A 26,371-nucleotide genomic window follows, 5' to 3' on the forward strand; every position below is an offset into this window, starting at 1 on the left:
AGCGTGCTTGGCCCCGGCAGATGAACCTCAGGATTAAAGGGTGGGCTCAGTTCCGCGCACACTGTGTCTCACCTAAAAAATCCAATGCGCAGGCTGGAAGGTGTAAATACCTTCCCTGGTTCTTCGTTCGCGAAGACTGGCCATTACTATTACTCACCTGTAAAAGGGAATATTCATAGTAAGTAGAGTAAATTGCTTTAAAATCACTTCAGATACATAGTGATGAGTGTCATTGAAATGTTCACTGGGAAAAATAGTTCTGCTTTCAAGTAAGGTTTTAATTAATGATTAGTAAATAAGGCTACACACTAAGCACAAATGTTGAAAAGCTAATGAATAGGGGAAGCCTCTCTGTTTTGTGTTTTAGCCATGAAGCACATTGGGGTAAAATAGCCTCTGATCATAAATTAAAATTGGTTTAACTGCATATGTGTGAAGGAACCAAATCAAGTGTTGGAACAGCAAACCCTTTTTAGGCGTTTTTGAGGAGTTTGTGCTTGACTGTGCGATGTCTGTGGTTTTTTATGGTGGTCTGTTATGATCTATGGACTCTGTTCTCCAACAAACTTTACGTACCTTACTTCAGCCTTTAGTTTCTACAAACATTACTATGGGAATGAAGTCAATTAATTGTGTACCTGAATATTAGTTTCTGTGCTTTGTTTATCTATGTGAATCATTTGCAGGCTGTCTTTACTAAGTAATAAGCTGTAGCTGATAGATGTAGGCTGAGACTGTTAAATATCTTTTTAAAGTACATGCTCTAATGTGCTTTCTTTTCACTTACTACGGTTATTCTGCTACGCAGACAGCAAATTGCTTTGAGACTGATTTATCTATATAAAAAATTTCTGAGCAATAACACTGATTTTTGGTGCCCTTCAGAAATACAATGTTAACTGAACATTTTCTCCATTTTGTAGGGCTGCATCACAGGTTAGTCCTTAGCTAAATTATGTAGTTATCTTTTGTTTTAGCATTTGTAGTTCTTGACTCCTCTTCCAGGATTCCCAATATCCTTGAAGTTTTAGTCTCTTGCATAACCATCATTTCCATCCGTTTAAGAGTTTTCTTTCCCTGAAGAAACCACTGGTTGTTGAAAGGAGTCTCTAACTGCTATGGAACAAAAAAAGGACTGTTAGGGAAACTGCTTTAGTATCTATCATTTGAAACTCAGCCTGGCTAATGCTGAACCATTAATACTTTGTAAAGTATGGACTTACTGCACATTTGTTTCTAACTCTTGTAGAATGAGCCTAGCAACCTTGTATTTTAAGGAAAAATGGCAGGGGGAAGCTTTGATTGACTTTCGCTTCTGTCACACCTGAAATAATTAGAAATAATAGATATTGACAATGTTTTAAGATTGGATCTATAAGTTTTGGAGACAAACTTCAGAAGATGGTCAAGGACCTTGAGGGGAAGCTGTGTAGGGAGTGGCTGAGGTCACTTGGTTTGTTCAACCTGGAGAAGAGGAGACTGAGAGGAGACCCATCACGGTTACAACTTCCTTGTGAAGGGAAGAAGAGGGGCAGGCACTGATCTCTTCTCTGTGGTGACAAGACCCAAGGGAATGACTTGAAGTTGTGTCAGGGGAGGTTTAGGTTGGATACCAGAAAAAGGTTCTTCACCCAGAGGGTGGTTGGATGCTGGAACAGGCTCCCCAGGGAGGTGGTCACAGCACCAAGCCTGAAGGAGTTCAGAAAGCATTTGGATGATTCTCTTAGGCACAGGGTGTGACTCTTGGGGATGGTCCTATGCAGGGCTCGATGATCCCTGTGGGTCCCTTCCAACTCAGCATATTCTGTGATTCTTTTATAATTCCACTGCATTTTTGGCAATGCTTGGACCATTTTTCCTACCCTGTATAATCTGGATGCTACCTACAGTCTTTTCTTGACTGTAAAGCTAAAGTGTAAAGATAAAAGCAAATGAATCTCTGCCAGTAATGCATACAAGTAACTATTTAAGAGTTGGTTGAATTTAACACAAATTTTAATTGCATAAGAAATCGTATTTGCATTCTGTTTCTCAGAGATTGTAACAGTAGTAGTGTTAATGAACAGCAATACGATGTAAGTTGTGTCTGTTTTACAGAGTACATGAGAGACAAGAGGGCAGCGTGGATCAGAGTATGTGGCCATTTCTTGTGCTGGAGTAGTAGTCCTGTTGCTGATGCTTTGTCTGGAGTTTTTCTTTCTCATTTGTTTTCCTCTGCATTTTTTGTCAGTGAATGGACAAACAGTGTGAGAAGGATCTTGCATATATTTGTAGCAATAAGTCTGAACAGCTCTGTTGCCACCAGGGCTCTAGAAAAGCTGTGGAGAGGTACAGGGTGTTGCTAGGCAACACCGCATGGCCACAGATAGTATTTTTCTTTTAAGTTATTTATTCTTCAGTTTGAGTGTGTCCTGCTTGGAGCCATTTGGGTAATAGTTAAGCAAGCACATAGAAATCAGAGAGCTTGCAGGAGTGGAATAAAGGAATGCAATATAAAAATATAAGAAAGGAAAAGCCATGGCACATAATGAAACAGACCAAGAGACATAAAATAATTAGTAAGGACCAGGGGAAAGAAAATAAACAAGCATGAGGAAACAGAGCAGGAGAGAAAAAAATCCCCAAATTATATATATATAAAAAGGTAGGAAACTACTGAGGAAAAATTAAAAATTGAAAGCTCAAACAGTATATACACAAGAGAAACAGGGAAACTGCTGCATAAGAATAAGAATTAAAAATGAGAGATAAAAATTGCTTCGAGAGGAAAAGGGAGAAATTTGGTAATCGTGTTAGAATAATGATTTTTGTTTCTTTTTAATTTGCATTATCCTATTCTTTCCTATTGCTCGGTTTGCACATATACAATAGTAGTAGTGGCACTCAGGAGCTGGGGACTGATTACTAAGTCCAATACGTTTTCCAGAGAGGAAAAAATAATTTAAAGTTAGTGTTTCAGTGTTCTTTAGAAATGATTCAGAAATTGATCAGTTTAGAAATTATTCAGTGTGCCTTTTTGAGAACAGTGTTTTCGAAATTAGGTTTTATTGAAAAAGTGTGGGTGATTATACTAAAGGTACAAGGTTAAGCTCTGACTGCACGAAGGGAGTGGATTGTTCATACTCTTCCCCTTAAGCAGAGGCAGGTCTGTCCTGAGCAGTGTTCTGGGAACAAAAAGCCCTTCACTTGCAGTAGCTGGAGCCATTTATAGGCTTGAGTAGCATAGCCATGTGAGGAAAATGCTGTGACAGAGTCAGCCCAGTTGAGAGACGCATTTTATTAGCTCAGCAACTGTGCTACCTAGCCCAAATGTCTTGAGCACTGCTTGTGGGACATGAAGAGTGCTAAGCCAAACTCACACTGAGGAGCATCACACTCCTCTTCTGGTGAATCTTGGGTCTTCCATATGTCCCTGCTTGGTTGGGAATTGTTAGGAAGGTGCTTGCGTAGTGCTTTGGGGAATGTTTGTATTGTTCACCTCAGCTTGAATACAGCAGTTTTCAGGAGACTGACAAGAAGGGGAATACAGTAGTCTGAGCTCTCTGAGGACAGGACAGAAGGTGCTGGGAGGAGAAAGCGATTCACGTTGACACATGAAAGTTTCCAAAGGGGTAAAAACCTTACAAAGAAGACAGTAAATGGGACACAGAGCTGGAAGAGTACATAGTGCCACACTGAGGTATTGGGTAGTTAGATACTCTTCTCTCCATCATGGTAAATGGAACTGAGACCTGAGGCAATATATTTATCCTGGATGTTGTTTTCAAGCTACATGTGAATAAACAAGCACTGCAGCAGCATTCTCCTAGTGCTCTTTTGCATGCCCTGCTGAAAAATGTAGCTACATGTAAGCCTTGTTCATTTCTATATATAGGAAAGTTCTTGTTCATCTAACTTCTTACAAAAAATAAATCAATACCATTTATTTCCTTAAATTTCTTTTTGAAGATACTAAAGCTTGTTTAACATGCATGGTATCTTATTCAAAGAAAATTACACTTCATTTGAGCCGTTTTCCCTAGTTTTTGGTTATGCCTGTGTGTCTGTAAATAGATGACACAACAGATGGTGATAATTTCATAGGATCTGCAACCATTGTAATAGCCCCATACCTCTGATTTTCTGAATATTTTTTTTGAGAGAAAAAGTATTTTAAGTATTTGTACTGTCCTACTTTGTTGTTCCACACCTACACCCTCCCCATCAAGGCTTGACTTTCCACCTTCTTAGCAATGAGTGTAAGTTTTCATTTTTCTAACTTGGATTGAGGCATGATATTTCAAAATAATGTGGTTGTACTGACTCTTTCTGCATTCTTTTTCATGCTTTCCCATATAATTTTTTTTTTTTTGTGCTTTCATTTGTTTCTTTTAACTCTGTATATATTAGAGAATCTGAGGTCCCTATCTTACTTGTAGCTGTTGCAGTAAGGTATGAGATACCAGTCAGTGCTAAGCACAGTAAAGAATGCATATCAATATAGTGGTCTTTTCACAGTTTTTTAACCTACGATGTTTAGTAGGTAAAGCAAAATCTGCACATGCAAGCAAAGTGAAGAATTCATTCAGTGCTTCTCATGGGCAGGCAAGTGTTCTTGCCATCTGCAGGAAAGTGGGGCTCCATCATGCGTGACCTGGGAAGACAAACTCCATCATAGAATCATTAAAGTTGGAAAAGACCTCCATGATCATCAAGTCCAACCTTTGACTAAATACCACCATGCACATTAAACCATATACAGCAAAGTGTAATGACTCCAAAGCTCCCTCCTCCTTCTTCCCCCAGCTTTATGTGCTGAACATGACTCCATATGGTCTGGGATATCCCTTGGGTCAGCTGGGGCCAGCTGTCCCAGTGCTGTCCCAGTTCTGTCCCCTCCCAGCTCCTTGTGTACCCCCAGTCTCCTCACTTGGGATCCTGACTCTGTGTAGGCACTGCTCAGCAATAGCTAAAACATCCTTGTCTTACCAACAGTGTTTTCAACACAAATCCAAAACACAGCCCCATAGCAGCTGCTATAAGAAAATTCACTCTACCCCACACAAAACCAGCATTTTGTGAAAAAACCTTATGCAAAACCCACAAGAAATAGCTAAAGCAGATTAGCTTCTGCAGAACTGGTTGGGAAAATTGTATCCTGTTGTGTTAATTTTTTTTTAATATTGGGCCACCACAGGGAGCTGTAGTGCATGATGAACACAGGACAATGAAGAAAAATGTTTTCTTGTGGCCTGTTTGAAAAATACTATTGTTGGAGAATAAAATGGGCCATGTAAGAGACAAGAGGTGGCATATTGGGCTGAGGAAGCAAGTCTGCTACATGTAATTTACTTTTATTCCACCAGATAGAGCTGGACCATACTGTTTCAGGATGGTGTTTAAGCATTTTATTGTAACTTTAATTTTTGAAAAACTTTATTTTTAATAATTCTTCAACTATGCATGAAAAATAAGGGGTATCCTGTAGGTTGGTACTGTAAAATATGTGTGGCTAATTCTTTAATGGTCATTTGGTTTCTGAAAGAGCAGGGGGTTTTGGGTATATGTTTTTCCTTATGTTCTTTGTTGAAGGTCAAGAACATAATCTGTTTCTTACGAGTACAGTTCTACCTGCATTTTAAAGATTCTTCCTTTTTTTCCCAGGTTATGAGCTCTGTAAATGTTAATTCTCAATATGAATCTGGTCTTTACCTGCATACTCTCATTTTATTTAATCTCTATGAGTCAAGGGAATATTTGCTTAAGCAGAGTAAAGAATCCCAAGGGAAAAGCAAGCAATGTTGAGGTATGTGCAAGTAATGGGAGGGAAAGGGAGTACAGCATTTGGAATTTTTTTTTCTAAGTAGTCATTAATTGTTTTTTCACTATCAAGTGGAAATAGTATATTTATAAAAGAATTACACTGTAAATTAGATTGTATTAAGAATACTGGAGAACTGGAGTATTCAACCATCAAGAATGTGTTCCAAACAGGATCTTAAACTTCTGTGAAGGCTCTCATGTAGTGCTTAGGCTCTCCAATAGGAAGAAGACAGGACTACAGCCACATTAAAAAAGAAACACTATTTGGATGAAGTGTGTCATATTCTAAGAGATGTGTATTGTTCCCTGCTACAGACCCCTATATTGTATAGGGAATCAGTCTTACAAGTGTCCCTTCAGATGCAGAGGGACCAGTAGCTTGTTACCAAGTCCTCCCGTTCATCTGCTCGTCAAGTTTAACATTTGTTGTAGGAAGAGAAAGAAAAATGTGAGAGACACAAAGGTTTTCCTTCCCCACCCCCCCCAAAGTTTTCTGTCTTTTAAAGCTGAGTCCCAAGAGAAGGAGCATTATAAATAATCCTGTCTAGTAGCATCACCTGCATTCTCTGTGCCTTTATTATTTCCAGCTGTGCCTCTGGTTTCTTGCATATCTCTCGTAGGTTTTTATTCTTTTGAGTTCTTTGGTCTAACTATTCTTTGTGTTGCATGCTTGGGCCTTTCAGAATGTCTTTTCTTATCCTCCCTGTATCACTACTATCTGATGTGTTATCCATTGCCAAAACACGTGGTGTCTGCATCTGCTCTGACAACAGCAGGTTGAATGCAAGCAAGATACCATACCCTTATGTGAACATGAAGGCTGTGATAAATTTGCCACTTGAAATTTGTGCGTGAAACAGCATGAAAGGGAAGTTAGCAGAATGCCATCTCAGACTGGAACATCTTTCACCGCCCCAGTAAAATTGCAAACTAAAGTGTTAAATATGTTTAATAAGTAATTAACTTCTGTATGATTACCTGTCTTTAAGGATTAAATGCGCCATACTGGGAAAAGTTTAAAAAATCAAAAATTGTCTTCTTTCACTTCAGAATTTCCAGTTACATCGACAGTATTTCTGGTAATCAGTAACAAAAAAACCCACACTTTCAGTTTCAGGAAATAGCATGTGCATCAGTTTCCTGGTATCAATCCTGCATTAGCAATATATTCCTGTTTTAAGAGAAAATGTGATACTTGCTTTTGAGTTTATACATGCACTAATTTTAGTGCCTTATAATAACATACCTCTTAAAAAACCCTGAGAAGATTAACGTGGTTATGCTAATTAGGCATTGATTACCGCCTGCCACAATTCTATTTAATGCTTTTTCTATTGATTTTTATTTGATTACCGACACTTAGGCTGGTTTTCTCTTGGAATTCTGCTATTTTTGATGTACTAATATCTGTATTTTTCTAAAAGCTTGTCTGGCCAATATGGCTGTATCACATAATGAAAAAAATTTTATAACAAATGTTCATTATGAATGACATACTGTCAAATGTTGTGTAAATACCTGAGGACTCAATACACTTCCTGCAGATATTAGGAATATGTATGTATTTAAAAAAAAATACCTGTTTTTTGTTTGTGAACAGCTGGTCGGTTAGCAGTTTTAAGCTGCTTTTCCCCCCTGTTTGGAATAAGAACCCCTTGAGAATGAGTCATAGCAAATAGGAAGAAGGAATTTAGTAAGCAGATAATTGTGAAGATCGTGACAGGTTACAATATGATCAAAAAATCTTTTTACTTGTTTAGCTTTTAAGAATGCTCTTAGATAAAACCCTTTGGCAAATGGCATCAGGTTTTTTTACGTTCTCAGTATGAAGATAGTTTAAGGGGGCTTCCTGTATGGAATACAACTATTGGCTACTGAATAACATTAGAAAAAATGCAGTAAGTAAGTCGTTTTGCCCTATAGCAGATGGGTTTTTAAGTCTGTGAGAGAAGATCAATGGATCCATTTAGCTTTTTGTGTTGTTTCAGTGCAGAAAGACAGTCTGTTCCAAATCAAGAGAGGAGTCTGCTAAGAATATTTAGGTTTCATTGGAATAAAGCACAGTATTATATAAGTTCACATCAAAAGAAGTAGATGTGCTATTCCAAATTCATAACAATTGACTATTAGTCTGTTTTTAATATTTTTCTGTGGCATGTAATCCTGTTTAATTAGATTCTACTCTCTTTGTTGTTTCAAGATTCTGTAAACTGAAGTCTTCTATACCAGCTGCTAAAGCAGGAGTTACTGTCTAAATGATATTCACAATGAGTATTTGGAAGGTTTACAATTATACCCTTGCTAATAAATTGTGCTATTTTCCCCAACAGTTTTAAGCACTAATCTTCAGAAGGCATTTTAAAATTAGCTAAAATTCTGTCAAGAGATTTACAAAAATTGTTAGCATGAAGATAATTATGTCACAGTCCTTGGACTCCATCTCTGATTGTGTGCATAAATCAGAAAATGTCAGCTGTGTTTTCCCTTAATAATTATCCTTGCAGCAATGTATTACACTGTATATTACTATTATAATGTTGCTTTAGGTTTATAAAACACAAGTTGGTTGTATCTGAAGTTTTCTGATGATGAAATAATACACATTTCTAGAATAAGTGATTATTTGTGTTAACATTTTATATATATCAATGAGAAGATCAGTTTGAAAATCAGCTTTCTACACTTTTTTACGCAGTCCCCTGAAGCAGTCAGCTTTTGTGTTACAACTTTGTTAAAGGAGATCACTGCTACAGTATGGCCATCATTTTCAAAAGAGCTAGCTAATGTAGTCAACCTTGTGGTACGTGCGGCACTTGAAGTTTTAAGGCATTTTTGGACCAAATTTTGAGAATCTTCTTATTGAATCTGTAATGTAGGAACTTACAGTAGATTCTGTAGGTCCCCAACAGTTTTGGTAATCTGTTGTTGGAACCTCCCTCCTTAAACATAACCAATTGAAGTAGCAGCATAAGCTAGTATATACTTCAGGATTTGAACCGATGGTCTCATTTTTAGGACTCAGAAATTTAGGTATAAATAGATTTAATAAATTAATTTAATAAATTAAATTTTACTGCGTAAACTGTAGAAAGTAAAGGCACAACGTACTCTGTAGGAACGTTTTTCATGAATTATAAAGGAGAAAAACAAAGAAAAATTAATTTGTTTTGGCATTAGCAGTAATAGTAAATATGAACTGAATAGGTTAGAGCTGTTCTGTCTTTCAATTGCTGTACATTCCTTATGTTTAATACACAGAATGTTTGATGCTAGAAATATGAGATTTACTCAACCTTTTGAAGAAAATTTTCTAAACCCTTGAGGAAATGATGAATTCCAGGAATTTGGCAATCCTACTTACCTTAAAAGCCTCTCTCACAGAAGAGAGATGGTATTTTAAGTAAGGCTTTTAATTTGGCAGTGTATCAGCTAGGATAAGAGATTGATCTCCTCAACTTCAGTGATGCAGGCTGCCTTAGGACAGGTCTTACACTGTTGTCAGTGCTAAAGATTTTATTTCTCAACTATCTCAAAATGTGTGCAGAGACATTATCTATAATACTAATAAGTTTGAAAGTCTTATGTGAAGTATTTCAGGATAGAGTTAAAGTAGCAGGATATGGCTGAGTGTGATCCTGCTCTCGTTTGGGTGAATGGAAGATTTAAGGTTGATTCCAGTGGAAATGGGGTTCAGTCCTACTGTATCACAGAATCGGCAAGTTTGAGTTATGGTCTTCTCAGAACTCTGACTCTTATGTCTGTCATGGCAGAGCAGAGGCAGCAATGCTTTTGTGATTTAGGGAGATCCTCAGTGGTCACACCAGGCAAGAGAATGTGATAGGTTTCTGAGCTGCTTCTGCAAAGTTCTGCATTTGATCCAAGAGGCCAGATAAAGAATTGCTTTTCAAATAACTGAGTCAACAAAGAGGGCTTTTCCATCAAAGACTAAAACATACACACGAAAGCTGAGTTGATGAATGTGTAGAGATGGGTTTTAAAAATACCGTTTCACTTTTGCCAGAATCCTAGGTTTTTATTTAAAACTAGAGGCATTCTTTATTTATTTTTTCCAGTTACTTGAGCTAGATTGTTACTTCAGCCAGTGTCTTGAGTAGTTTTGGACTTGGTAGTTTTTAACTTTACCTAGACTGTTAAAATATTACTATAAAGTTTGTCATAATGTTATTAATATTATCACTTACAATAGCTGAAAATACGGATTTGTGAGCACAGTCTTTGCTCCCAAAGCTTGCAGTTTATTTTATTAATAAGAATAAATTGTAGCAGGAAAAAAAGTCATATTTTTGTGGATATGGGAGGAAAAGCTTTTTGATTTGTTCATTAATCTTCCTTCTTCCTCATCTTCATACACTCATTATCTTTGTCTCATTTCTTCACAGATAGTTGTGAATACCCAGTCTACATCTCCAGTTTTAACTGTCATGCAAAATCTCATATAATAAATAAGCCATTTATTATATTTATTTATATATAAAATATCTTCCCCCACTCTTGCTTTTTGTTATGTTTAAAAAACTCAAAATATTTATGCTAGATTGCTTTAAGAAGCAGTATTTAGACTTTTGTGGCTTTTTTACATGTAATGGTAGTTTGGCTTATGATGACGATGTCCCTGATCACAACTCTATGCTGATTTTTCCTACTGACCTTCTCAAAGGTAATATTTAATTTAGTATTGTAAGTACTATAGATCTACCAATAGTGATAACATGTAGAGTGCTATAGGATTGTTGAGTCAGAGTTAAAACTTCTAGACTTTATACCCACAAAAAAATCACTTGGCAGTGAGCCACTAAAAGTAATTTTTTCATTGCTTGTGTTTTGATTTTTTTTTTTTTTTTTGCTTTAGCGGCTGCCCAAAATGAAACAGCTTGGCCTTTAAGTGTTCATTATACTTAAATGTGTAAAGTACTATGGACCAAATCATACTGCCCTGTGCAAGATGTTTATAAATATGAATTATTTGGCAGTGCAGATAATAGAATGTTCTCAATTTTTGCTTCTGGTTTAGTACTTAAGAATGTAAAGCTCACCCTGGTCATGGCCTACCAAAGTTTCATCATTTCCAGACATTCTTCGGAGTATTCTCATGCTTGCAATTTCATTCATATTGGTAACCATTCGTATAAAATGATATGCTTTCAGACATCTACAAGCATAGCATGCGAGCTGGTACTCAGACACATGAAGTGCCATCTATACAGCTGTAGCTATGCTTATATTTGGTATTTCAGACACCCTTTTCTCTTTCCTCTGAGAGGATCAAGCATACTTAGATGACTGGAAAAACAGTGGGTATGATCCACGCTTGCTTACTCTCCTGTTCAGTATGTATGTACTAACTGATGACAAAGCCCTATGAGGTCATCTTCCTTCGTGAGTTTGCTTCTGGCTCAGTTGTTAGTTCGGTTTTTCCTAATAATTCTATGATTTGGTGTCCAGCAACTGTATCTTGCATGAGTGTTATTAGGCTGAAAGTACCTGAGAAAGATAATGTCCAAAAACAGTTCTCAAAATGGTAGAAGTAAGTTCATTTTCTTGCCAAATGAATTGGTACAACATCTATTATTCAAGTCTGTCTTTTTTTTGTTTGTTTGTTTATTCTGGGTTATCCAGTTTTGTAATGGGTGTATAGTTGAGGTGGAGTATTTGTGTGTCTAAGGCTACGTGATCACAGCATTTTCTTTTGGTATGGTCCTCCTGTGTTGCTCCTCAGCTGATTAACTGAAGTATGATCTGTACTACCAGAAAAGAAATACAAACTGAACTTACCCATTTCAGCACTTTTCACATGGACAGGATCACTTATTCTAGCTTGTACAATATAGAGAAGATTCAGTGGTGTTTGATAAAAATCTGTGTGCTTTGTGATCTGTGTGATCGTCTGTCATTTCTACATGCCTTATACCACAAGGTCAAGAGAAAGGAATTGTGTGATGCTCAGATTTTCTGAACCTGTCCTGAAGTGCTGGTGACACAGGATTCTTAAAACATGGGCTTTCTTCTTTTGGCACGTGGAGCAATGTTTCCTTTGGCCTGTTTTCCTGGAGGATGGGAGGTCTAATTTTGCTTGCACAGATATTTTCAGCTTAGTACTGATGAATCAAGAATTCTTCATTAATTAGTATTGTTGATTTGGATTTCTTTTATGTATTTTAAATGACTGACTTGCCTATATGTGCTTGGAGCTGAAGGTCGATGTATGCTGATCTAAATTATGGAATACTTCATTGTAGAGCTTCCCTGTCTTTCTTGTGCAATCCCTTTGAGTTTTTGAGCAGGGTTTTGCTATACAAAGGATAATTGATTGTAATATTAATAAATTAAAAATATCACACTAACTGTGGGATAAGATTTACTGCTACATGCAAAGTTTTTAAAAAGGAGCAAAAAGAAAAAGATGTCAAAAGATCAAAATATGTGTAGCTTTGTTGATTTTTTCTGTTCAGAAATGTACTTTTAAAGTATTAAAACTTTGTATTAAAAAGTCTGTAATCTTATTTAAAAATAATGGTAGTTTAAATGTTAATTGGAACAAGCTAAAATATCTTGCTAGGTCATTTGCAAGTATTTAATAATTTCCTTCTCAATAATGCTTTTGTAGCCTCAAATTGAATGTAATTATCAAAATAAAGAATCAATGCACAAAAGAAATACCAATAGGTAACTTTTATTGTATTTACTACAACTATTTTTAAGATGTGATCTTCAGAATTCAGATATTAAAAATGGTGAAAGCAGTATGACCAAATAATAGTGCACATATTTTCTTTAAAGCTGCTGCATATAGAGCCTGACAATACTGTCTTCAAGGTTGTTAGTAATAGTAACTGTTATGCTTGCAACTTGTGGTTCTATTACACCCATATGGCAAAATTATGCCTCCCAGAGGTAACTTTCGGTATAGGAGAAAGTTGCTGTGGAGAACAGGGGTAACTTAAAAGTCTCCTGTATTGATGGATCCTCAAGAGAAAATAAAAATCCTACGGAAGATGCAGATGATGAGAGAATTCTTGTTTCACACCCACTTTGCCCAGATAAAAATTTCTGTACTCCCCAGCATCTTCTGAATCAATTTTACTGTCTTTGTGGCAGGGGAAGGAAAGGATCAGGGCTATGAAGTAATGGAACCAGTCACACATTTAGTAATAATTTACAGAATATAGCAAAGTTTTGCTTCATTTATTGTCACAAAGTTATTGGCTTCATATTATTTTTAGAAATGGAGAACTCTATTATGGAAAAACATAAAGGTTGAGGTGTCTATAAACGATCAAGCTTTTCAGTTTGTTATGTTTTAAAAAATTGATTAAATAGGAATTAAATATGACTTTTTTTTTCCAACAACACTGCCTGTTTTATAGGGACAATATATAATTCTAAAATGTAATGTAATTCTAATATGTAATTCTGATGTAATTCTAAATTCTAAAATGCTCATTTAGGTTTCTATTCTCATCTTTATGTGTATAGTAGTGTTGTAGCCTCGCACACAAATAAAGGAAAATTTTTTTTTTGGAGAAGAAAAGAATAAAGATTCTATAAGTTTTATTATAGAAGATTTATAAGATGATTTCCATGACAACCATATAATAATATTAATGTTTATTTCTGAGTTCTCAATGTCTTCTTAATGACTTCCATGTAATTAAATCAGAATGCATAATTTGACATAACATAATATAAATCAGTTTTGTTTGCGTGTTGTTGAATACTGTTAATAAATGTACAATGACCTGTTTAAGAGCCTTACGTGGATATGTCCATTTGTTGCAGAACTGTGAGAAACTGGAAAATAATTTTGATGACATCAAGCACACGACTCTTAGTGAGCGAGGAGCACTTCGAGAAGCAATGAGGTAAGTCTGGGTCACCATAGCAACAGTCACAGATGTGGTAAAGAAAGAGTCATTCTTCATTATTGGGGGAACAAATGAGTTCATTGCCACCATTCAGCTCTATTCTCTAAGGTATTAATTTGTCAGTGGAGAGGCTTCCCTTGAGGCTGTACTTTGGTTTTGAAGCTGCATAAATGTTAAGCCTGACTGCACAGTAAAAAATGTAAATGTTTAATTTGTTATTTAAAATGCTTAAGGGGTGCCTTGCTTTATATTTATACTAAATTGTGAGTGAATGAAAATATTGTTCATCTAAATTCTGTAAGTGTTAAAGCAGTTGTACAATGGTGTTTGAACAAACCTGTGTTTGCTTTAAATTGGATTTGATTTTTATATATGTAGTTCCTGTGTACTCTGATTTTATCATCAGATTTACAAGACTTTGGTTTTGATAATAGAATGTTAAAATCTGTCTAGTCCTTTATATATATGTATATTTTTCTTAATATCCTCATATAGTTGCACTTTACTTATTAGAGGAGGTTAAAATTAGTTAGTACATGAATCTTCTGCCATTCTTACCTGCACTTCAGAATATATGGATGCCGGACTCAAAAAAAACTTGCAAGCTATAGTGTCTGGAAAAGGGAATGATTACTGTGCTGAAAGGTGGTGGAGTTGAATACAGATTTTCTGAAGTAACACACTGAATAATCAGGAAGATGTTATTTATAGTATTATCTGTGAATCAGAAAATTATAGTAACCTATACTTTTAAAGGTTTTGAAATTGGATAATAAAATGTAATGATGCAAACATAGTGCTTCATTTCACTTGCCTGATATCAGAGTAAATTCTTACACTCACACTAGTGCAGTAAAAAGTAAAACAACAGCAACCCCCCCTGAGAATCTTCTTGAAAAACGAAATACACCCATGTGCTTTGACTATGCGTCATAATCCCCTTACATTTATGGACACGTGTGAATGATTTGATTTTCATGACTGATTTATGTTCATCATGCTCGTCTCATGTGCCCCGAGTGTTTGTAAAGGTATTCTGACTTGAAATGCAACCTATCTCTTTTGAAGCTGCTCTCATTACCTACCAATGAACATTTCAACTACCAGTGTTGCAAATAACTGTAAAAATAGTGGTATTCACCTTTCTAATTGTGATTTTTGCTTTATACTTGCTTTTTTTCATATGTTCAGGGTTTTCTTCCTGTGTGGTCAATCACCTGTGTATATATATCTTTTGTGTAGTGTCAGTAAATGGAAAGTGATTTAAAATAAAGATTTGGGGAACTTTTGGCATGTGAAGCTACTTTTAGTTTTTCCAGCAAATCAGATTCCAAAAAAGGTTGCTGCTGTCCTGGAGCAGCATTCAGGTTTGTGACGTTTAGCAATACCATTCATCAGAGATATTTAAAAATCTTAGGACCTGACAGCTCTTTAGTGATCAACACTGAATAGCAGAGGGAGCTTCAGCATTTCAAAGGTCATGTTTCTGTTTCAAAGACTGTGTAGAAAATTCTTGTGATTCTTTGCTGCTCATACAATAAAAAGCACTTTACTATCTCATAAATTTGTATCCTGGCTATTTCTGGTAGTGTGTAAGCCATTGTGAGGAACAGTTATTGATTGTGAAGTGTGAGAGATACTGTGCAATGCTGGAACTCTCTTAATTGCAGTCAATATTATGTGGTTGGTTGTTTTCTTATTTGTTTGTTTGAGTTTTTTTTTTCACAAAGAAAATACCTAACTTACAAAATTAATACTGTTATGAAGTATGGCTTTACAACATACTAGAGTGACACATGAAAGGTGGTAAAGAGGTTAATTTAGAGAAGTATATGCATGTAGGTGTGCATATTTTTTTAATGTGTGTAAAAGACAATTTTTGCTTCAGGCTGTAAAGTTCTTTCAGCTGCTACACAGTCACCCCATTTACTGTGTGGCTGCATTTTTCTGCTTGGATCTCAAGATTATCTGTAGCATATATAATTCAAATGGTACATTTTTATAGATTAAGGTTCACTTTGCTTTCCCATAATGACAGTGGACATTGGTCCAGGCTTGGGAGGACATAGATCTGCTGACCTCACTGTGAGGTACCTGCCTCCTCTTGGTAAGGGACACATGTGGTAAGGGTTGCACATTGCACAAAAACACTAAAATCATGTGGGCATGAAAACAACCACAACAAAAAAGTCCTAGTTGGATAGCTAAGTGGATATATGCGGATCTCAGATGAGCCTTAAGTTGAGTGGGCAGTCTGCCCAAATCCTCTCTGATTTCCCAGAGTGGTACTACTGGTCTGCCAGATGAGAAATACAATGAACGTTTTTCCCCAGTGCTCCTGTTTGGAACGAGACCTCCCATTTTAACTTCATCTTTGAGAAAAATGGTCTATTTAATATGGGTTTCAGTACTCTTCTAGGCAAACAGTATCACTGTGCTCTGCATAAACAAATACTAATATCCAAGAAAGGTCTTGTTCTCTTTCCAGCTCTTCAGTATTCAAATTAAGGATTACATGAAAATTATCTTTCTTGTTTATGTATATAGATGTATAAATAAACTTTCTGAAGGGTTTTGAAATGATCATATAAAGCCTAAGAACTTTATCTAGTTGTACTTTACATGTTATTTTAGAATTTGAATGAGATAATGAACTGATAGTAGTTTGTCACTATTTGGTGTATAGAGTGGTACTGTAAGAATTTGATTTACTTGTGATTGCACATAAAATCATAAAACATTCAATTCAGTTAATGTTTTGCTTATTTTGTTAATGTACTCCAAATGTTTTATTTATTACTATATTTTAATGCAACTGCAAAGCTGAAGTAAACAGTAAAGATACATTAGTGTTCTGAATTGGGGTTTATAAATGGACAGACTATAGCTTTACATACCCATAATGTGTATATGATAAATTATTAGAGTATTTTATGTAGTAACTTGACAGAAAAATAACATAGCTATATACCTATAATGTCAAATTGTGTAAGTAAGAGAGCATTGAGCTGTTGTTAAACAAGGCTCAATTTGTTTTTAATATATAATCACTGTGAAAAATCTGAATCCCAATCCTCAGTAAAGCTTCATCTAGAAATTTAAAGGAGCTTTTAGACTGGTTTGTCTGCTCTGAGGAGATAAGTGTTTGAGGAGGAGGAAATGGTGTAGCTAACTGTATGCTGACACTGGTAGTCTTTTCATAGGTGGGAAAACCAGAATGTAGACTGCTGCAGTAACCATTCCTCTGGCTAAGTAGGGTAAAGTAGCCTCGAGGAACCTTGAAATCAAAGAAAGAAAGAAACAAACAAAAAGTGACACTCTCTCTCTCCCTCATATTATAAAGTAACTTCTAGTAGAAGTGTGGCAGAAATCCAATCCCAATTGTTAATATCAAATTAGATGATGGTAAGGTTTAACAAGTTACTGGGTTTAAAAAGGTGAAGGAAAAATTTTAGAAAGCAACAGACAGGCAGGAAATTTTATTTTCTGCTGAATCTGTTCACTCTGTGTACAGTATCCATTGTTGTTAGCAAGAGAGAGAATCAGACTTGATGGAATTGGGAGGGGACTGTTATAGATGATCTAGACCAGTGGTCCCCACATTTTTTTGATTGTGTACCAGCAAAATATTTTTGAGCATGCACCCTCAATATGTGTCTGTTATATATGTACCACTGTACTAATATTTTATGTGCTTTATGAAACACACCCGAGAATAGAAATTCAAAACCAAAAGATGAGATAAAGATGAAATAACTTTTTTTCTTAATATTTGTTAATTGTACAGAAAGTCTTGTCTTCGCACATTGATGTGGATTGCCTTGTACACACTCTGTTTTGGAGATCATTTATCTGGACCATCTTTCCTACTCAGAGCAGGGTCACGTAGAGCAAGTTGCTCAGGGCTGCATCCAAACAAGTTTTTTATATCTCCAAGGATAGACTCTTCACAGGCTCTCTAGCAAAACATCTGCACAGTAAACAACAGAAAAAACTCAAATAGAAAACCCCAACAGCATTAAGACCCTCCCCCCCCTTTTTTTTTTCTCCAAACTGTAATTTCTGTGTTTCAGGTTGTACCTTTTGTTTCTTGTCCTTTCACGGGGCACCACTAAGACGAGTTTACCTCTGTTGTCCCTCCCGTAAGGGGAAATATTTTGATAAGATTCCCCTCGACCCCTCTCTGCTCGAGGCTCAATGTCCCCAGCTCTCTCAGCCTTTCCTTGTGTGACAGAACTCCAATCCTATAATCACCTCAGTGACCATTGGCTGAGCTTGATCCTGTTTTCCTAGTCCTGGGAAATCCAGCACAGGACACAGCACTCCAGATCTGTCTCACCAGGACTTGGGCAGCAGAGAAGGATCTCCCCCCTCAACCTGTAGGTAATGTTCTACCTGACATGGCTCAGGGTGCCGCTGGCCTTTCCTGTTCAGCTTGTCTTCCAGGACCTCAGGGCATTTTCTTTGAAGCTGCTTTCCAGCATGTACTGGTGCCTGGTTGTTCCTCTGCAAGGGCAGGATTTCACTTGTCTTCCCCCCCCCCCCCCCTTCCCATGGTGTCTGTAGGCCCATTCCTCCAACCTGTCAAGGTCCATCTGAACAGCAGCCCAATGCTTGGGAGTGTCACCACTCCAGTAAATGATAGATTGCTTTTGAACACTATAGTAGTAATATGTTGTAGATCTGTGTCCAGTGTACATTTTATGAACCTGGTGACAAATGAAGCCATAGTGTTTCAAACAGAAACATCTTATGAATCTAGTGTTGCAGTTGTTTACTTATCAACTGAGTTGGTAAGGGACCAAGGTGGCTCATGACAGTGAGAAGTGAGACTGGTGAGATATTAGTACGTAAATGGATCCTACTTGTAGGTATATGTATACACTCTTCTTGTGAACGTAGACTGAGTTAGGAGGAGAGAAAGCTTTGGAACTGAAAATTAAAGCTGAATATTTTTGTATAGTCTTAATAAAGGAAAATATAAACATATTTATTTGTACTTTGAAATGGGAAAGGAAAGAGAAAGTTTGCTTATCTGTTTGAATCAGTATAAAAGATACCACAGTTCCTTTAGAATTTTCTTTTGCATTCGTATATTTGCATATAGTTTTGGATAATATGAAAAAGGGAGTGAGGCTTCAACTGTGATTTACAGTTTGATAGAAACAGTTTCTGTTGATGATGATATTCACTGTTGTCTTGACAACTGTGTAAGCTGGGGTTTGTAATAATCAGGCTTCTTTTAATATGGTCTAGACTCTCAGATGTATTTGACAAATAGTTTCTATGACTGGGCAAAACCCAAGAAAATTGCACTGTAAGTAGTTCCATGATTTCACAAATGTTCATTAGTTTGCAGAGTAAAAGCTAAGAATTTAAAAATATAAATGAAACAAGTCTGCATTGGAAACTACAAAATACTTGGTAATTGACTAAGGGCTTTGGCCTGAGATGTGGCAACTTCATATTCTGGTGCAGAGCCAGGCAACTTGGTTTTCCCATTTTAAAAAGTATCATGGAGATGTAGAGTTAGAGAAACACAGACATGAAATATAAGGAAATAAGCACAATGAAAAAGGTCACGTTAAATGTATTTCGGCTTTCCTATATTGTTCTGAAACTGTTCCAAGAGAAGGGTCCAACATCAGATAAGTTGAAAGGGAAGGTAAATGAAGAGAAGTAAAGGCTTCTGGGTTCCTGGTCCATGTCTCAAAGATCATCTGTTCAAAGAAATTTTTCACATTCTGTGGAGTTGTAAGTCTTCTGAGTGAATTTCCATATTCCAAAGTTCTGGACTTGGGTAAAGCTTTTGATACTGTCTCCAAGAGCATTTTCCTGGAGAATCTGGCAGCCCATGGCTTGAGCAGGTGCTCTCTTCACTGGGTTAAAAACTAGCTGGATGGCTGACCTTGGAGAGTGGTGGTGAATGGTGCTACATCCAGTTGGTGGCTGGTCACTAGTTCTGTTCCCCAGGGCTTAGTACTGGGACCAGTCCTGTTTGATGTCTTTATCAATTATTTGTTTGAGGGCATGGAGTTAACACCCAGTAAGTTTACAGAAGATCCCAAGTTGGATGAGAGTGTTGATCTGCAGGAAGGCTCTGCAGAGGGATCTGAACAGGCTGGATTGGTGGGCCAAGGCCAGTGGTGTGACAGTCAATAAGGTGAAGTGCCACATCTCGCACTTCCATCACAACAACCCCAGGCAGCGCTACAGGCTTGGGGAGGGGTGGCTGAAAAGCTGCCTAGTAGAAGAGGATCTGGGGCTGACAGTGGCTGAACATGAGCCAATGTGTGCCCAGGTGGCTGAGAAGGCCAGTGGCATCCTGGATTATATCAAGAATAATGTGACCAGCAGGACCAGAGCAGTAATTTTTCCCCTTACTTGGCATTGGTGAGGCCACACTTTGAGTCCTGTGTCCAGTTCTGGACCACGCACTTCAAGAAAGACATTGAGGTGCTGGAGCATATCCAGAGAAGGGTAACAGATCTGGGGAAGGGTCTGGAGAATAAGTCCTATGAGCAGCAGTTGAGGAAGCTGGGGTTAAGTTTAGAGAAAAGAAGGCTCTACTTCTTTGAAAGTAACCACTAGCCTTGTGATTAGTGTACTTATTTGGGACTGAGGGAGTAAGTTAAAATTTCTTTTCTACTTTCTTCTATATTTACATTTATTTCCAGTGCAGTCATTTGAATGCTGCTTGGAACATGGTTTTTTTTTGAAATTAAATATGACTGCTTCATATACTTTTTAAGAAAAATGCTGTGCTGCTTCCAAAGTGCAACAATACTTTACTTCTTGGGTGACCAGCTTGTGTTCCTCTGATGTATCTATCTCACCACCAATGAACAAACACCCCCTGCCACAGAGGACATACTAATTAGCTAAATCACTTTGATATGGAGGCTTATTGATTTAGACCCTTTTTAGACTGCATTTGGCTTAGAGATATTTCCTAAAAAACCCAAAAATCAAACCTGCAGAGACTTCTCAGACTGGAAATGAAAACCCTCACAAAACTGTGGAATTTAGAGAATAAACCATGCGCCCCTTAGAATTTATTTTCTAGATATGTATCTTGATCATTTTATAAATTTACCTTATTATTAATAGTATATGGAGGTGAAATGCTGCAGAATGCTAGTGTTGCTAGTTGCATTTGGTGTGGCATAGGTATGCATGAAGAATATTAGAAACACTTGAGAACTTTTAGTGGTACTTCTATGGTAAAGACCTATGTGGCTAATATAAATGAGTTTAATTTTGAGTGCCATTTTGAAAGCAGAACTTCACTATCGTCTGTAGTATACATTACAGATCAAACAGATTGCCAGCATCACTTGCATTGGTCAGACATGAGCCACATACCTTTACAGTGCAAGAGAGCCCCGTATAAGGATAGCTGGGACTGAACAAGCTGTTCCGGTACTAGAAGCTGTTTAGTGGCATTTACAAGGCACTGTTAAAGCTGTGTTCATGCAATTTTACCGTGCTCTTTGTTGGTTTACTGGTCACCTGCTAGCCCACCCTCTGGGGACCCAGCAGATTTTGGGATCTGGCCAAAGTGGAATATTTTCTATCTGCAGATGGACACTCTACAGAGCTGTAACACCAAGCATGTACAAGAATTCGTGACATTGATATAATTATTTTTGTGATAATTATTAGAACTTGCATTGTCTTTCTGTGTCCTTTATATGGAGAATTAAAGAATGTCGTATTTCATTTTGCAATTTAAAAAAAAAGTTCTGATACATGACAGGTCCATTATTTCAAGTCTCAAGTATAACTGACACTGAAAATTTTGTTGAACTGGTGATAATGCTTACTTCTGCACTACAGAATGTAAAGGCATTGCCTTGTATATTTTTTAAAGTATAAATCAAGAAAACTATGAAGTGACTAATTTTGAGCTTGATTGTGAGGTAGACTGTTCTGTTGAATATCAGCTTCATCATACCTTGACCAGAAATTTTAAGACTGAAATACATTTCCAAGTTTGTCAGCTGATTGCTACATGTACATTGTTCAAAGTAATGTATAAAATGTCTCATTTTTAATTTAGGAATTTTAATATTTTTGGTCCAGTGATCAAGATAAGTTAGATTGTTTTCCTTTGAATGTTCCTTTAGTCACTTAGTTAGGATAAGCTTCATACAACTATAAATAAACTAATTTTAAATCTAAATACAACTTTAACTGACCTAAAATAGCGTATTGATGATATTCCTGACTGGCAAATGTGAAAGGATGTTGAATTTTTTCGCTATTCCAATTGGTAATGTAGATTTACAGTTACTTTGTATCAGATGATTGAATTATGCCTTGTAGTGTATATAACCAATCCACGGATATGGAACAAAAGCACTGTTAGCAAAATAGAAAGCAATATAGTAAAATAGCAAAATAAATAATATTCATGGGTTTGGAAACTGCACTACAATTACTATTTTTGTTGACGTCCTGAAATGTGTTTTAGGGAAGCTCTTACATCAACTTTTTTGATAAAATCTTATTTTTTTATAAGCTTTCATGTATGTATTACTGTCACTGAATGATACTTCAGATCTGGTCTGAGTATGGCAAACATATTGTTCCTGTATTTGTGTATACCATTCTCAAGAAATATTTCAGAGGGGAGAAGAGAAAAAAACCCCCACTTTTCTGTCACTTCAAGCGAAGAGCCTTGGTTTTGGTTTTGAACCATTTAGTTCTATGATTTGAAGAAAAGAATTGGATAACAGTCAAAATTTTGCTTTTTAGCAAACTGCAGGAGATGTTGTCTGATGTTGGTGGTGAAAGAGATTTTGAAAACCACTGTGGCAGATGGCTTACCACAAAGACTCCAAAGGTGTCATGCAGGGGGTGCGACATCGTACCTTTCAGTGACTAACAGCCACTCGTCTGCAAACTGTTAGAGTAGAAAATTGCACTACAGAATCTTGAGTTCACTCCATGGGTTCCCACTTCATTACTTTTTATAATGCAAGGTTTTAAAATATTTCTGAAATTTCTTCTTTGCTACCATTAACAATCAGGAAAAAAATGGTCTGAATCACCATTGAGACAGTGTATACAATAAGAACTACCTTAGCTTTATCAACCTATATCAACTCTGAATAAGGTTTTGATTCATTATATTAAAAAAAAAAAAGAAAATAAAGAATTCAGATATGAGTGAAGGAAATTTGCTGGTGGTTTTGCCATGAGTCATGGTTTTCTCTAGATTATTGATATTCAATTTTATGTTTCAGGGCTTTGGATGGTTTAGTTAGAAGGTGTATTACGTGATTTTAAACCGTAACAAAAGTCTGGGAGGTACACAGAAGCTGGGTGTGTTGCAGCTTTTGCAAAGGAGTCAGATGCTTTAATTGAAGCTGTTGAAGCTCATGCTGTTTTAAGTCATTAATTTAATCCTTAGCCAGCCTATTGAGAGTACCACATACCACATGTATTTAACAAATCCTATTTCCTACAGGAACTTCTGTTTTATGTACGTTCAGAAACCAGTCTGTCTTTACAAATGCTGTTTTAAAGATATCTGCACTTCTTTCTTTTCAGACATTTACTGTAGTTCCCAACAGCCTGAAAAAGCATAGTCTTTTTTTCTTCTTTTGTGGTGTCCTTGGACTTTCTATTGCCAGGGGCTTCTTTGAGTACATTCTCTTTGTAGTTCAAGATACAAAATAAAGCTAAGCGTTTGAGGAAAAAATACAGTCTTCATTCAAGACTGCATTGTTAGTTAGTGTGTCTTTGCATTACATATTCATAGTGGCCAGGTCATTATTATCTTTTCTGATTAAGGTGTGTTGTATTGATTTTGGGTGGGCTAGAGTTAGTATTCTTCACAGTAGCTGCTACAGGGCTGTGTTTTGGATTTGTGCCAGAAACAGCATTGATAACCCAAGGATGCTATAGCTATTGCTGAGCAGTGCTTACACAGAGTCAAGGCCCTTTCTGTTCCTCAGCTCACCCCACCAGTGAGTTGGGAGGGGACACAACCAGGACATCTGACCCCAAATGACCCAAGGGATATCCCACACCATATGGCTTTACACTCAGCATATAAAGCTGGGGGAAGAAGAAGGGTGGGAGTGACATTCAGAGTTATTGTGTTTTGTCTTCCCAAAACACCAGCCTGCCAGTGGGATGTAGTGACTGAATTCTTTGTTTTGCTTTGCTTGCATGAGCAGCTTTTGCTACTTTACCTACTAAACTGTCTTCATCTCAACCTGTGAGTTTTCTCACTTTTACCCTTACCATTCTCTCCCTTATTCCATTGGGAGGCTGTCAGTGAGTGGCTTGATGAGGCTTAAGTTGCTGGCTGGGGTTAAACTATGACATGTGATTAGAACCCCTTAGCCACGTGGTTGCAGTAACCTAAACAGGTGATGTCTCCTGAGTGCATCTTTCAGCCTGCACTGAGAGGCAGCTGCACATCTGGCATAACTTCTCTTTTTTGTGTACTTAGGCAAGCATAAATGGCTCCTATGTGGAGTCCTAGGTTTAGTCATGGCCTAACTTTAAGGTGCCTCTGTGCCATCCTCCCTTATTCAGTTAACACTTAGGCAGAGGCTACAAGGCAGTGTGTGCCCAGGCTGGGGGACATGCTGCTGCTGCAAGTCCTGCTCGTGGCAGGTGAGCCCTTCCATGCTGTCCCTGGGACGGCTGGCACAGGAGCTGTGAACACAAAAGTTGTGGGAATGTGGATGTCCGTGTTGGTTGCTCAAACCTACAGGACTAGGTGAGAAGTAGGCTAAAATAAGCATTTCCAGGAAGGGTTATGTTGATCTTAATGCCAACTGGTTTGCTGTAGAGACCCCCTGCTGCCAAGCCACACTGCTCATATAGACACAGTCATTTATTCTGCAACCGCAGAAGAGATGCAGCTGTTTTAAGGACAAATTCTTCTGTGGCCAAAATCATGGAGAAAGGCTGGTTAACACCTCAGAGGAGAGAGAACCACTCTTCAGCTTGTTGCAGTTGAAATCCCTGATTTTTGTTTTGTAATACAGGAAGTCGTTTAACCAACAGGGACTATACAGCATAAATTTTTTTACTCTCATTCCTCATTGAATTAGATGTGTTTCAGTAAGTGTAAAACTGACTCCCTGTACTCCCTGCTTCTTTGATCAGTTTTTATTCGCCTATTCTACTTGGGTGCACTGGGTGAATGAAGACTTCACCTCTAATCTGGAAAGACCTGCGTAATCTTTTTGTTATTGGTATTGCTAAACGTTTTCTCTCCTGCTACTGTAACAGTGTCATAACATATAAAATTTATTTTGTCTTAAAACTATAACTGCAAACAGGGCTTTGAAATGCAACTTCTCTTAAAATTTTCTCTTCTATTATACTCATTTAATTCTTGATGTAAAAGAAGAATTCATTGCTTTTGTGCTGGGAGTGCGAAGCCACAAGTTGATAATGGTAACTCAATGCTTGTAATATAAAGTGCTGTTCCTGTAGTGTGGTCCAATTACACAATAGTAAAGCAGGAATGTAACACAGCGATGCTGCTTTCCTATTTGTTTCAGTAAGTTTAGCACAGCGGGAAACGTGGCATTCTGCCAAGGTAATGCGTCAAGCTTACACTTGGATGGAAGTGCAATGGAAATTATTCTAAGACTTTGCATGCTACCTAATAACTCTGGCTGAACGTATGCGACAATTGTCTTATGAAATGTATTTGATGTAGTTTCATTACAAGGATTTTATATTTTAGTTTTGAGACATGATATTTTAGAGATATTTGAAAAGTTTCTCTATAGGTGCTACATTTACAGCATTGCAGCTTTAGTAATCAAATACAATTCCTGTACAGTTAGAGTTCATGTACATTCTTTTTCAGAAATCCTGCTGTATCTTGTGAAATCAGAAAGAACTGCTACATTAATTTCATCAAATTTGGTACACTGTTCTTCCAAAAAGGTCCTATTTTTGGAGGAAAAATATGTCTAAAATAAAATCTTAACTGAAAATATATGTATAATACATGGAATGTTTCCTTTCTTTCTGAAGTCCAGAGAGTAGTAGTCTATCAGCCATTTGGCAGCTGGCAGAAACCAGAAGTGTCAAGGCATCTTTTTTGCTAGTCATTTTGCATTAGAGACCTGGGGGTTGGGTAGAAATCGGCTGGATTTTTGCAATTGGTCTCATTTTTGACTAGTTTTCCCATGGCTTTAAAACCATTCCTCAAGTAAGCAGGCATCGCTTTTGTACTGTGGCAGTCAACCCACCACAGCTGTCTTAAACATACATTGATAATCTTTGCAACTTTATATAGTCCTCAGCAAAATATATCCATTTAAAATAACATGGAAGTGGCTTTATAAACTGCTCCATGGTATATCTCTGCATGTTTCAAATGTGGTGAGGAACAGCCACTGTTTATGGAGTATTAGCAAATAGTTCACAGTTAAGGAGTTAATCTTTAGCCTCATTAGCAGTCTCTGTACAGAGGTTCTTGGTACATGCTAAAAACAATGTTGGGTTTTCATTTTGTGAACCATAGAGAGCTCAGAGTACATCAGTTACTTTCAAGCAGGTTATTGAATGCTATCGTAGGTAAAAATACCAGCTGTATTGCACCTGTTTTGATTTTATGATTATAAAGGTAAAATTCCCCTATATCAGGCTGGTGGTTTGTTGAGGTGTGTTTTTTTTTTTTTTTTTAATTTTTTTTTTTT

At 37.0% G+C, this 26,371-nt stretch overlaps 1 protein-coding gene across 1 annotated transcript in view; it reads left to right on the forward strand.

Annotated features, from left to right (window-relative positions):
- DPYD (dihydropyrimidine dehydrogenase) overlaps window positions 1-26,371 on the forward strand; it is a 314,495-nt gene that overhangs the window by 12,829 nt on the left and 275,295 nt on the right. The window contains exon 3 of the mRNA XM_027880005.1: window positions 13,600-13,682. Coding sequence (XP_027735806.1) covers window positions 13,600-13,682 — 83 coding nt within the window. The remainder of the gene's footprint in view (window positions 1-13,599; window positions 13,683-26,371) is intronic.

Source organism: Empidonax traillii, unplaced genomic scaffold (assembly GCF_003031625.1).
Source record: "Empidonax traillii isolate 1590-97213 ecotype Southwest subspecies unplaced genomic scaffold, ASM303162v1 scaffold62:size2133460, whole genome shotgun sequence".
In the NCBI taxonomy this organism is placed as follows: Eukaryota; Metazoa; Chordata; class Aves; order Passeriformes; family Tyrannidae; genus Empidonax; species Empidonax traillii.